Raw genomic sequence first — 13315 nt, forward strand, 5'->3', positions numbered from 1 at the left:
TCTCAGTCATTCTTAACTTATGTTCCAACATCACCTATAAAAAATTTTGCAGCAGCAGTTTGGTTTCAGATACCTCACCAGCTATGGTCAACAACTGTTCCTTCACTTCACAATGATTCTAGAATTCCTTCCTGTATCATAGGGACTGTCTGACCAGAACTACTGCATTAGTAAGTTCTTCTTCATAAATCACTACTTGCTGTGTCACTTCAGATTACAGATGACAAAACATCAGTCAGTAATTATGCAGTATGCATTACTGCCATAGTCATAAAACGCAGACAACACACAATGGCACGCCCTTCATAATTACGTAAGGGGATAAATGCATGTAACAGAAATATTAACATTCCAAAGCAAATTATTCAAATGTCAGGAAACACCAGAAACTGGGCTGGCAGTAACTCTCATTTTGCTCCTCAATGCATATGCCTTCTAGATTAAACATACAATCACATTACTCTTCCATGAGATCCCTGCCATAATCACAATAAAAATAAGCTTAGCCCCCCCAAAAGGGGTATTTACTATATCCTCATAATTAAATGTACTCAAAGGTATGTAAGTATGCATGCATTTCACATCAACAAATTCTGCACTAAACATATTGCTGTTTTTCACTAGCAGGATATGCTGAATATGTGAGCAGACACTGCCCAGCTTTTGAAATTCTTGTCTACCTGAAGCATTTAGCATCACACAGAACCCAGTTCTGCAGACAGACAATTCAATCTTTTTTTACCCTCTTCATAACCTGCTGTACAGCTTTTAACTTTTGTGACATATACATCTTTAATTTCAAATAATTCTCAAAAAAAGGCCTATTTTATAAGCTGAGTTAATAATGACCTTGAGGGGGAAAAAATGTCAAGACCTCCGAAACCAACTCACCCAAGGAGGTTAAATTCTCTCTGGATGGAAAACAAACACCAAAACCAACACCCTCCTACCACCATTCAGATGTTTCCCAGTATCCAATTGCTTATATATACAGATGTTAAATTATTACAATACTAAGTCTTGGATTTACAAGACAAACTATACTATTTCACAGTAACAATTATACTAAATTCTAAATAGAATTATTCACTTCCAAATAGATCACTAGCACAAGTCTGTATTTCAGGCGGAGTAGTTCTCCTTTTAAATTGAAGGCACATATTACAACCAGAATAAATTGTTTCCAGACATTATCTTCTGTCAAATGTATATCAGCAGCTGATGCGATGCAGTCACACGGGGGAAGAGAGGGAGAGGGGAAAACCACCATTATTTACTAGACTGTTGAGGAACTCTGGAAATAAAGTTCTGCAGGGCAGCACCCCTACCATTACAGCCACTTCTGTTTTCTACTTGCTTTCTTCCAGACTCATTTCCCCTCTTGTCAGCTTCTGACATCTACCCCTGCCCAATATTCTTCCATGTCAACCAATGTTGGCTATTTCCTCATTTTTTTTTCTGTCTTGGGCCCCAAAGGTAGAGGAGTGGAGACTCTCCCTGCTCTCAAGTCCAGTGCTGCTGCACCAGCCTCTAGTCCAGAAAAGCAAATCACAAGGGATGTCCTCCGTTAGGGAAGATGTGACAAGCAGATTTTCACATGTAATGCTTTCGAGTGCATATACTTCTATATCTACAAAACAACTTTCAGATATTTTCCCCACCTGATGAGAATTTTTTTTTTCAAAATAATGACAAATGGCAATGTGTCCAGTCTCAGGGGAATACTAAAGTCCCGCTCTTAGCTTAAAGGCACAGAGCAACTAGAGCAACTGAAAAACTTGCAAAACTGTTTCATATTCCAACAAAACAATTTATTTGCCTGTAACACTCCTTGATACTTTTTTTATTGAACGTACAAATTCAAATCAAAGTAGATATCTGACATGGGAAATTTGAGTAAAACAACAATTTAAAGCTATCCAAAAACTCTAAAAATTAAATTAAAAATCCTTACTTATCATGAAAGAACTTTAAACAGAAGTGTGTCTGCCAGTTCCACATACATTATACATAAACACAGTTTACAACTACCAGCACTACTGAGTAATTTTGTATCTCTGAAGAAGCATGCTATATTAGCCTCTGTTAAAGCTTCTTTATCAAAGTTACTTTGCTTTTACCAGACTGTAAGAGATGCATAATTACTGATACCAACTTTAATAAACTAGAAAGTCAGTAAGGTATAATTTTTGAAGAGAGCTAAAGATATGAAGTTCTACTAGAGAGTCCCCCACGTCAGTATAAATTAAGTATTGGGACACATGGCTGCCCAAGATTAATCCCAAATTTAACTTGCAATAGCATCTCTGCTTGAGATAGGAGAAATGCAACGTTTATAGATCACAGAAATACATGTACAGTGTGAAGCTCAGTTTCTTGATGCTTAATGGTTAAGGAGCTTAAACTGTTAAGACAGTAAACAAACAACTACAAGTCAGAATTATACCAATTAAACCACACAGCTTGTATTTCTAAATTAATCTTGATATGGAACAGTCTACCTTACTGTAGAACAGATCTCTTCAGGCAACACAGAAGCTGACCTGAAATAGTTTTTTAAGCTTAAAATCTGTATTTTAAAAAATCAGACTATTTTTAAACATATACGTCTACATTTTATACTGTAATTATTTTTGCAAACAAAGCATCTCAAGACACATGACTTGAAGTGTACAGTGATTGCATATACAAAAACTTTACTTGCCTTCATATGGTGTGTCCGGAGGTCCTGCTATTTCTCCTCTTAATTCTGTAAAATTCTCATCTACAAGATCTACTTTAATTTGATTTTTGCTCGTCTTAAAAATAAACAGAGAAACAAAGAATCATAAGTAAGCATTTGACATACAAATTTCCCCCAAAATATGTTGTTTTAAATTTTTAGAACAGTACTTAGTAAGTAAGCATTTAAAAATATAGTAGCCTGAAGTTAATAGCTATCTTCCAGTTGAAATTTTACTTCATTAAAAATAGACTATACTTGTGAACAATTAGAAACTTCAATATTATTTATACTATCACTAGAATATGCAAAGCAATCCAGTACGTCTATCTATAATTGTACTTCTAAGTTGACTGTATTTTAAAAGGACCATGATCTTTCAAATCAGCTATTAATTCTACGTCTTAAACTATAAAATTAAATTGACCAAATTACACATTCGTTCTTTGCATATTTAGACCAGTTTATTTAAAAATAGACATGTTTGTCACTTTCAATTGAATACAGAAAGACTTCCCCAAATGGAGTAGTACTTTAAACATTACAATGATCTAAACAGGATATTGTAGTTTTAATATCACGTATATATTTAATATTTAGGCATAAGATACAATTTACTTATACAGTTGAATTTCATTGTCACCTCCTCAACATTTTCACATCCCGTATCAACTTCCCTACAAAATAAAAACACTGTACTTTGATACTGGAGAAAACATATGTTTTCCAGAAACAGATTCTCAGAAGTGTTCAGCCAGAGCTACTCATTCCACTGACTCTGCTTTCCAGGTCCAGAGAGCAGTGTTAGTGAAAGTCATATAAATCTCCCAGCTATTCACTTTTATTAGGGGGTCACAAAGCCAAATCTCCTTTTAGAAAGATGTACCATCAAGTTTTTCGAGGTAAGTAATCACAGGTTTTTCCATTCTGCTACCTCTGCATACGGTGCTCACTGACTGCAATACAGATTTCCTGATTCCTGTGTTATTTTTTGCAAGAACTCTTAGCAACTTCCCTTTTAAAATTGTTCCAACTAGTTATATACAGCTGTGCTTCTTTTCACCCTCAGAGTAAATGTGGTTGCTGGCAGCTATTAGAGAAGGGTTAAGTCACATGAAGCTGATGGGTGCCATCAACTGGTTCTTGAATCCATCAGTGATGTGAACCATTAAGGACACAGAATTCTGACTGGACAACAGCTGGGAAATCACCTGTTTCTTTCCTCCAAGTGTTCTACAGAATCAATCCCCCCAGACAAAGAGTGCTCTTCTTACCAGAGATGCTCAGAGATATAAAGAAAAATCAAAGATTAGGTAAAAGTTTCACCATGTAAAAATCCTAATTCACTAAATTAATCCAATGGTGAACTGGGAGCTTTTAACATCTGTAGTTACATACATTTGTCTTTAGAACTTGAAATCCCTTCAACCCACACAAATGAGGCAGCACCTGCAGCTCTCCATAACAGCCAGGCACTGTAAAAAACTTCCTCTCTGAATTCAAACTTGATCTTACATGACGTATCTTCTTGCAAGCTTTCCAACATGCCTTTTAATTTTTTTGCTCTCACACTTCCAACTGGCAACTTGTTCCAACACCTCGCAGTTTTTAAAAGCTTTCTGAAGTACAATTAGGTAAAGTTACAGTCTATTTATGCCCACTTGTGACAGCTTTGTTTCCCAGCTTCAACAAGTTTTTAATATATCTAGCATTCATTCCCCTTGCATTTACACTGGTTTTCCAGCCTTAATTTTGCACTAAACAAGTTGAAATTCTAATCTCAGCATACTGATGCTTTTAAAAAAAATTCTCTATGTCCCATGATCACCTAACCAGCTCCGCATAAACAAATTTAGATGATGTCCTAGAATCTGTGCCACAAGCACTCTGTTGCACTCACTGAAGATACATCACAACCAGCATAACCTAAGAAAGATGAAATCTGTCTTTTTCATGGCAGCATGACACGAGGCTCAGATTAAGCGACAAGAGTCCCAGCAAGGATTCCTGCAGAAGTTTCTGTCCTCTCCAGAGACTGCACAGTGCTTTCTTTCTCAGAGGTACTGCCCCTGTGCATGGCCTCTTTGTTCCCAAAGCAGCACACTGGTTTAACTAACCCATACAGATGAGTGACCGTAACTACCTGTGCAGGTACTGCAGTCACTCGGACGTCAGCTGAGCTTCTCCTGCTCTCCCTCTGCCAACATCACCTGGCAAGCTCTACCTTGGCAGGAGGAGTTCTCATTCTTTGCAGATAATTTAGAGGACTGTGGTAATAGCAAATGGGATGAATTTCAGTGATACAATCTATGGTTAATCTATGCTGCAGCTTGCTTCATTTTCTACTTAGCATTCTACATTTCTTCAGTGACCTGCACACTCTTGTAGCAGCCTGGATATTCTCCTTCATATTCAGTTTCAATTAGTACCACACTAGCTGTTTTTCACAACAAATCCTTCCCACCTCCATGAATTTGTTAAAAAGCAATCAAACACAGCCTATCACTAAGATAGCTTCTTTCAAGAGTCAGTGATCCTGGCTCCCCCCTCTGAGATGACTGCTTTTATTACTACAGCTGTAGCTGTCTCCATGCCCTTATTTGCTTTGCCAAGAACCTTAAAGAAAAACAGAAGGTTATACTGCACTGCTTTATTGCACGGATTAACTTAATTTTGCATTTATGCTTAAATTCTCCCATGTCCTCTATATACCAAATTAATTTCTTCTTTATGTAGCTGAAGATCCTTTTTTTCATGTTATTCTGACACTTCCCTAGGTTCAGCTCAGCTTCACCTTGACAAGTATTGCTTTATCCTTCATCCCTGGAAAAACAGCACCAAAGCGATTACTAGCCAAGTTAACTCTGGAGTGTTTTCCTACAATATTTCTCTTTAATGAGGATCATGTAGGATAAAATTAATTAATTTTAGCAGTTCTAACAGAATAAATCCCTGGCCTCCACCTCTACCAACAACAGTGGTCTTCAAAAGTTCTCTAACACCAATGATCTTAGCACAGAATTTATGAATCAACTTGTGATCTCACACCCCAAGTTGATTTTCCAGAAGCAGTTCTACAAAGACCTCAATACACTTCCATACCACATCTAAAGCAGCATCACCTCCTGTTGATTCAGTAACAATTCACTGGGCTAGCAATTCCTGAAATACAAGCCATGCCATTTCTTGCAGCATTTATTTCCACAGTTTCAGAGCTAAATTCTGTAACAACACAATGCCCAAAAATCCAACAGCAATATCCTTTTCTAGAAATCTGCAAGTCCAACACTAGCAGAACTTTCTATTATCACATCTGAAAATTATTTTTATCAAGACTGACCAAAAAACCACAAACAACAAACAAACAGAACTCAAGACAGAGAGAAAGGAAAATTGATGCAACCTACTACACAAAGCATGATGCCATTCCCTCTTCTTTTCTTGATTATGCACAGCCATTTTTATTTTTAAATGCATCCTTTAATTCATACTAGGATCTAGTCAAAAGATTGTCTTTTAGACCAACTCAACTGCCAAGATTCCTTCTGCACTGCTAGAGTCATGCTTAACCAATTTTATTCTGCCTTGTGGAAACTAAACCCAAGCATAGAGATTAAACTAAAAGTATGATGCAGCCAAGTTGGGGAAGATTCATATTATGCTTTTATTCATTACTAAAAGCTTTATCTCTAAAAAGAAACCCAAATGAACCAATCCTTCATGAAGCGTCATTCTGTGAGCATCTTCCAAAGACAGGAAACTCAATCACATTTATCACAGCAACCACTGATTGATAATATTTTGACTTGTCTTCACCTGCTTCCTCTTAAAAAAAAAAAATCCAGAATTATACTGTCTAGTTTTATATTTGAGTAACTTCCTTGCAGAGGAACGCAATCCACTCCAGAAGAAAATCTGAAGAGTAAGTTGTGCCACTGTGAAGACTTTAGCACACATCTTCACTTCTACTAAAATCATTTTAGAGCAGCTCTGGACTCTGTAATATTACTCTCAGCAGACAACGAGCTCGTCTGTTCTCTTTATTCACTGTAGTCTACAGGCCTTAATAAAGAGGGCCTGTCCAATATGAGGGCCTGTCCTGTTTCTGCAGTAAATCCAACCTTTTTCCTGAGCCTTCCGTACCACTTCCTTCTCTCTTCTTCAACCAGCCTTTAAAAACCTCTTTCATTTCTTCATGGCCTATTATCCTCTTCACTAGTCCAGTACCTCTACTCTTAAAAATCCAAAGATTTCCTTCATATAAAATAAGCAGACAAAACCATTACATACCAACAAAAAGGAGCATACTAAGACAAGTTATTAAAAACTGCATTGTTCTTCTAAATTTTATTTCTCACAAACAAAATACTATTTAGTATATTTACTAAAAGCAAAAGAAAATTATATATTCAAAGTTTGATCCTGGTATAAGTCTACTTCATAAAGACTGAAGTAGAGGAAATGACTTTTTTTAGAAATAGGAATTACAAGTGCATCAGGATTTTTTATGTTTTCTAAAAAAGCCTCCAAATTCTTCAGTTACTTTGATAAGGAGACTACCAGAGAGTCAGTCTCAAGCAATCAGCATAAAAATGCCTATTATCAGAGCTGGTGATGTATGGACAGATACTGGTATGTTGAACTAAAAATGCAAGAATAAGATGTTTCTAATTAATTTTTCTTTAATTACATGGCCAGCAGTCTTGACATGTGTTGAACCCTCTTGAGTAGAAACAAAAAAACACAACAAACCAACCAAACCCAAATCCCGAATACATCCCTCACATTTCCATGTCAGCCAGGGCTACCAAACATTATAAACTTAATACTGGATGATGATGATGACATACAAAAAAAGCTGTGAGTGAGGTTTTCCTACAACTACCCATCTCTGCTTACTTCCCCCATGACAATATCTTCACACTGGATTGTTAATCCCTGTATAATAAATTACTCTACAGAAATGTAAATGCATCCATTTGCAAACAGCTATGTTTTTAATTATTGGTGTCAAAACTGAAAAAGGAAATCATGTTTATTAACAATATTAATAACTCAGCATGTTATTCTAAAAATAATAAAGTCGCGTCAAACTGAATTATTATTTGCACGTTCTAGGTCTGTCTCTCCTTACACCATGTGCAAATTCCTATCAAGTGTCTTTGGGTATAAAGGCCAAGGTGGAAAATAGGATTTATAAAAACAAAAAGCAACACACACAAAACCACCTTAAACAGAATTAGATCTGGAACTTAAAACTCAGTGGCTGCTTCTGAATGATGTTGTATGGGGAAAAACAAAAAACCTACAACAACAAGAACAAACAAAACCAAACAAAATCACAGAACCCTGCTCTTCCATACAGCAATTAACTACCTGCAGTCTGTGATTTTACTTGTTTTATAAAATTATTTTCTTCTCTCTCAAAGGGAACTTACTCTATATTTGATCGAGTACTATTATTTTTTGTTAATTTACTTTGTTTTACAGAAGAGAAATCACAGAAAACTCTAGAAACAAATGTGTATGTATACATATATAAACACAACTAAACCAGGAAAAAACTAACCTGAAAAGACATGTATATGTGATAAATGATGCATATAAATAAACACGTCTAATTGCACTAAAAGCAGCTAAGTATTAAAATTCTGTAATCATTCAGGGCTTTAAGACTAGCCCCTTACACTTTAAGAAAGTGACAAAAATCTTAAAGTCTATAAGTGCAAAAATTTCAGCAAAGATTAAGGAATAAACTTGAAAAATTTCTCTGGAATTTTCTCAACCAAGGACAAAGTTTGTGAAGGAGGTTTTGTAAATGCAAAATGTTTGCAATCACTAATGCTTTCCCCAGTCACAGCAACAAAACAAAATTACTTTATCTTTCAGACAGGATCTTAAAATTATTGATTCATCTACGAGGTAAATTGGCAATAACTACTTTTGAACTACCTAAAATCTAATAAAAATTTAGTTACTTCTTTATTACAACCATGACTTAAAAATGTGAAGTAGGCACTTTAGAACATCCAAACATTTTATACTGACATTATAAGGTTCAATATTTAATAAGCCAAATTAAGTAAGAAATCACCCTAGTCTGAAGCCATGCTAGCAAAATTGAACTGTTATACTATAAAGTTACTAGTGCCTTATAAACTCTTCTTACCCTCCCACCCATTTTATATTCTACCACAACAGTCTTATTCTACACCAAAATCTGGCATGAACATATCTCAACAGGCTTACAGAAAAGGATCACCTGACTATGCCAGTAAAATCCATAACACAGTTTTGAAAAAGGCCATAAGTACTGAGTCAACATGTATTGAGCAAAAGACTCCAATATTTCAGTAGCAGTTTACTCCATCAAACATTTCTTTAAATAAATTAAGAAACAAAACCAAGTTCATTCTTATACTTCTTACCAACTCTTTGAAAATCTGTGGATAAATATTCAAAGGAATTTTGTTTTGCAATATTTCTCTTGTTATTTTCTTATGCTCTTTTGCTAAGGTCTCAACTTGGTCCAAATGGTTCAGCTCTTCCTCCTTCACTGATATGCCAGAAAGGAAGATTCCTAATAAAAGCTAACCTCTTCAGCTACTGTCTAAGAAGTCAATACCAGCCGCTCATCTCCCTTCTTTTCAAACTAACACTCTTCCCTTCTCAACCCCCTTGCTATCCCAGAGTAAACCAGAGTAAGTACACTGCACCCACTCAGTTCACTCTTTCACAAGAAATGGGAAAACATAAAAAAGGCAGGAGGTAGCACTCAACTAGGAAACTAAGTGCAGTGCACTGTCCTGCAGCAAAATGGAAAATTCAATTTACCAAAAAAAGTTTTATAATCCCACTGCCACCCCCTCAAAGAGCTACCAAAGCAAGAGAGAGAGTAGTCCAAGACTTCCAAAATATTACTCCAGACTCACTCCAGCTTAAAAGCCAAAATCAAGTGCATATCCAAAGCCTGAGCTTGTTATTATTAAGAGAAGCATAAATGCCACATAATTACCACAGGGCTATGAAGTACACATGCTGCACTACTAGCTGAGATCAGCAGATCACGTCCGCATTCTCAGAGCAAGCGCCTGCTGACCTTCAAAGCACAGAGCAACACTATAGTGAAACAACCCAACGTCTGAGGCAAGGCAAAGAGAAAAGAGGAAACACTTCTGTCCAAAGCACATTAAAGACCAGTTTTCCTAGATAAGAAAGGGTCAATACTGAGAAATGCAAATTCTTAAAATGCTCCCATGCTCTTTAAACCTATTAACAATGTCAGTCATGGAAGTTCCACCACATTTCACATTCTATTTCATCCCCCTGTATTAACATATATTTCTAGAGTTACATCTGTTCTAGTAAAAGTAGGTGACATTATTTTTGCATACTATTTGTTTCATTTACTGATCAAAATACTATGTTACTAACAAGTAACTTGTATTTTAATGTATCTAAGGAGTTACAAGTATGAATACTGTGTGAGTTCCGCATTACTGGTGGTTAGACAGTCTAGAATTTTCACATTTATTACAATTTTACTTATTAAATCCATCTTGTTGAAGTATTTTATTAAAGAATATTATCAAGACATTAAATCTGTACCAACCTTAAAATTTTCTATTACATGTTTATTTACAAGTACAATACTGAGAGATATTCTTTTCCTGTCAGAACACAAAATATCTCAAATATTAAAACCATCTTCATTTTGCAAGAGTTAGACCTGGAGCACCACGAAGTTTTAGTAGAATTTTTTTTAATTTAAGGTAGGTAAATACCTACTCCTGCTAACATTCAGATGTTAAAACATCACTCTACCAAAACACAAAAGAGACTGTACTTCCACAGCATCTTAAACCAGTCTAACAGTGGTCAAGGTCCTACTTCCCTTCTGATCACAGAATTAATGTAAAGGAGGGGGTAAGATTTTGTGTAAGTATTCACACAACTGCACAGCAAACATCTGACATAAACACATATTAGCAAGACAGTTCTTTCATTTTAACCCAACCCCTGATTTGAATCACCACGAACACTGCAAGCAAGAGAAGGAGCAGAAAAGCAAGAAGAAGAGATGAGTCTGGAAGAGGAATGTGACACTGCTTCCTGGAACTGCCTTAGGACAAGTCAGAAGAATTTTGAAACTTCAGCTTTAGTGTCTGTCTAAACTATTTCCGACAAAACCATCGCATCAGTCACAGAGACCACAGGTGTAACTGACACGGCTCTCCTGGCACAAGCCCTCAGGGCAGCTACACAATCATTGCTTGTCTAAGGGATAGTGTGGTTAAACTGGTAAAGTTGTGCCATGAGACGTGTGTACATAACTGCACACGTACACTCCTGTACTGCTTATTAAGGGCCCCTGCACAGGCTATGTCGAGCTATGCAAGATATTTACAGCATCTCGGAGCATAAATCATGCACAGGACTTACCCAAATGGGATCTGAGCCCACTAAGATACTTGACATCAGTGTGGGCAGAGTGCAAAGGACTCCTCTTCCCTTCAGGAAAGTAAGGGGGGAAAAGAAAAGATGTGGTTTTCCTATCTTTTTATGCATGGTTCTGTTTTTGATGCAGAACAACTGAAATACCCTGCAGATAAAGCGTGCTTTAATAATAAGTTTGAACCATCCTTTGAATTAGCCATTTCATGAACATACAAAACAATTTGATGCAGACTCTGCAGTCAATTCTGTCTATCTACCCTACTTAGGCTGTTAGCAATTCTACGTATAAAGGAATCACAGGATTCAGTTCATTTTAAATTGATTATGCTAATTCACTCACAGTCTCAGAGCTTGAAGACTTGCAAAAATAGCTCGGAACAGTTTTTCTGTACCAGCTTCCCACATGGACACCCTTATTCCAAAGTGGAAGGGCTTACTTAAACACCATGATGGCTCTAAGAGCTTCCAGAAAGGGAGTAAATACAACACAGATACCATGATTTCCATTCATGTATGCTACCTTATTTCATAATAGCCTCCTGTATTTTAACACATCCTAACAAAAACTCAAAAATACTTTCTCACAGTTCCCTTTCAGCTAAAAATCAAAAGTGACATATATTCAGCTTGAGCTAAAACACCTGTTTGAGTAAAATATGGACTAATGTATTTGTGGGTTTGAGTTTTTTCCACCCCTCCTAAAACACTTTATAGACATACTTTAGAATCTGAAGGTATGTTACCTTAAACTTGCCTTTTTTAAAGTAACTAGATTTACAGTCTTTCATTAGTCTTTCTCAATGAACTGTTGATCATACTGACTAACAATGAATAAAAACAATGAAATAATGAACTTCAGTTAGTTTCTTATGTGTTTTGTGACAAGGTAGATAGAACAGCCCCTATTAGCAATCCAACACAAGAATGATACACGGGATGAGCTCAGCTCTCTCAGACATTGGCATAGCCAAACTGGAGTTATACTGCAGGACTGACTTTTACAGGATCCAATAAAGCATAAGGACTGAATGAAGCTTCTTCTGTAGCCATGGATATTCACAGTAGCTCCCTCCTGGGCAAACACTTTGAAGGATGGACAGGAGCAATCCATGACCTTAGCACAATTCTGTTGCTATATACTAGACTAACAAACACAGATCTGGTCCTCAAACAGAATTATTTTTGCTGCTCACAGAGATACTTTATTTATGATGCAAATACTATTTTGTTAAATACTCAGGGCAAGCATATTCAAGTGCTCCCAACTCAAATACTACAAATATTAACACTGATATAATCTCAAGGGAGAATGCTGGATAAGTCAAGAGTGCAGAAGTGGACTACATTCATCTCAGAATATTCAATGATACTGCGAAACATCCCTAGAGTGCCATATAGAATATTATTTGCCAAAATTCCTACTCTTTGCCATAAAAGAACTAAATTGATTGATTTTTCTAAATCTGAATTGCAGCAGTTTTATTCAGCTTGTCAAAGACAAAAAGATAGACTGCATTTTAATGACAAACTTGACCCTAAGGCGTTTTCTCAATTTAATACCAGAAGCAATTATTAGTGTAAAAGTGATGAAGTATAATAATGACAACTGTCCTTATTCGGACTGTGAAATCTAGGAAGCTAGAAAACATTTAACAGGTAAATAAATTTAAGAACTACCCTAAGTACCTGCACTAGCTTAATGCAAAATAAAGACCACTGGACTGTTAACCAGCACTTTCTTGCAATTTATATTAACATAAATTTACTACGATAAAATGTTAACTTTATTTAAATCTCATACTACGTAAAATGAACTAACCTTAGGACTCTTACACTTCTTTCCTATTAAAGCCAAACTCCTGGAAACAAGCACAGAAGGATGAATGGAATCATTAAAGGATTGGCTAATTTCTAGCACTGCTTCAGATCCACAAAGGGCTGTGATCAGAGGGTACCATAATCAGCTACAGTCTATCCCCTCCTGCTAAACTGACTAACCCACTCCCGTAAACAGGGACTGCTCTCCTTCCTTAGGTTTATACAACATTACCAAAGACAACCAAATGAGTCTGACTCCAATGAAGACGTTTTTCTTTTTTTTGTTTTCCACTTACTCCCAATATCTTTAGGATTCTG

At 36.2% G+C, this 13315-nt stretch overlaps 1 protein-coding gene across 1 annotated transcript in view; it reads right to left on the reverse strand.

Annotated features, from left to right (window-relative positions):
* Positions 1 to 13315, reverse strand: part of UBE2K (ubiquitin conjugating enzyme E2 K) — a 44681-nt gene that overhangs the window by 24335 nt on the left and 7031 nt on the right. The window contains exon 2 of the mRNA XM_069014247.1: positions 2705 to 2798. Coding sequence (XP_068870348.1) covers positions 2705 to 2798 — 94 coding nt within the window. The remainder of the gene's footprint in view (positions 1 to 2704; positions 2799 to 13315) is intronic.

This window comes from Aphelocoma coerulescens, chromosome 4, assembly GCF_041296385.1.
Source record: "Aphelocoma coerulescens isolate FSJ_1873_10779 chromosome 4, UR_Acoe_1.0, whole genome shotgun sequence".
NCBI classification, from domain to species: domain Eukaryota; kingdom Metazoa; phylum Chordata; class Aves; order Passeriformes; family Corvidae; genus Aphelocoma; species Aphelocoma coerulescens.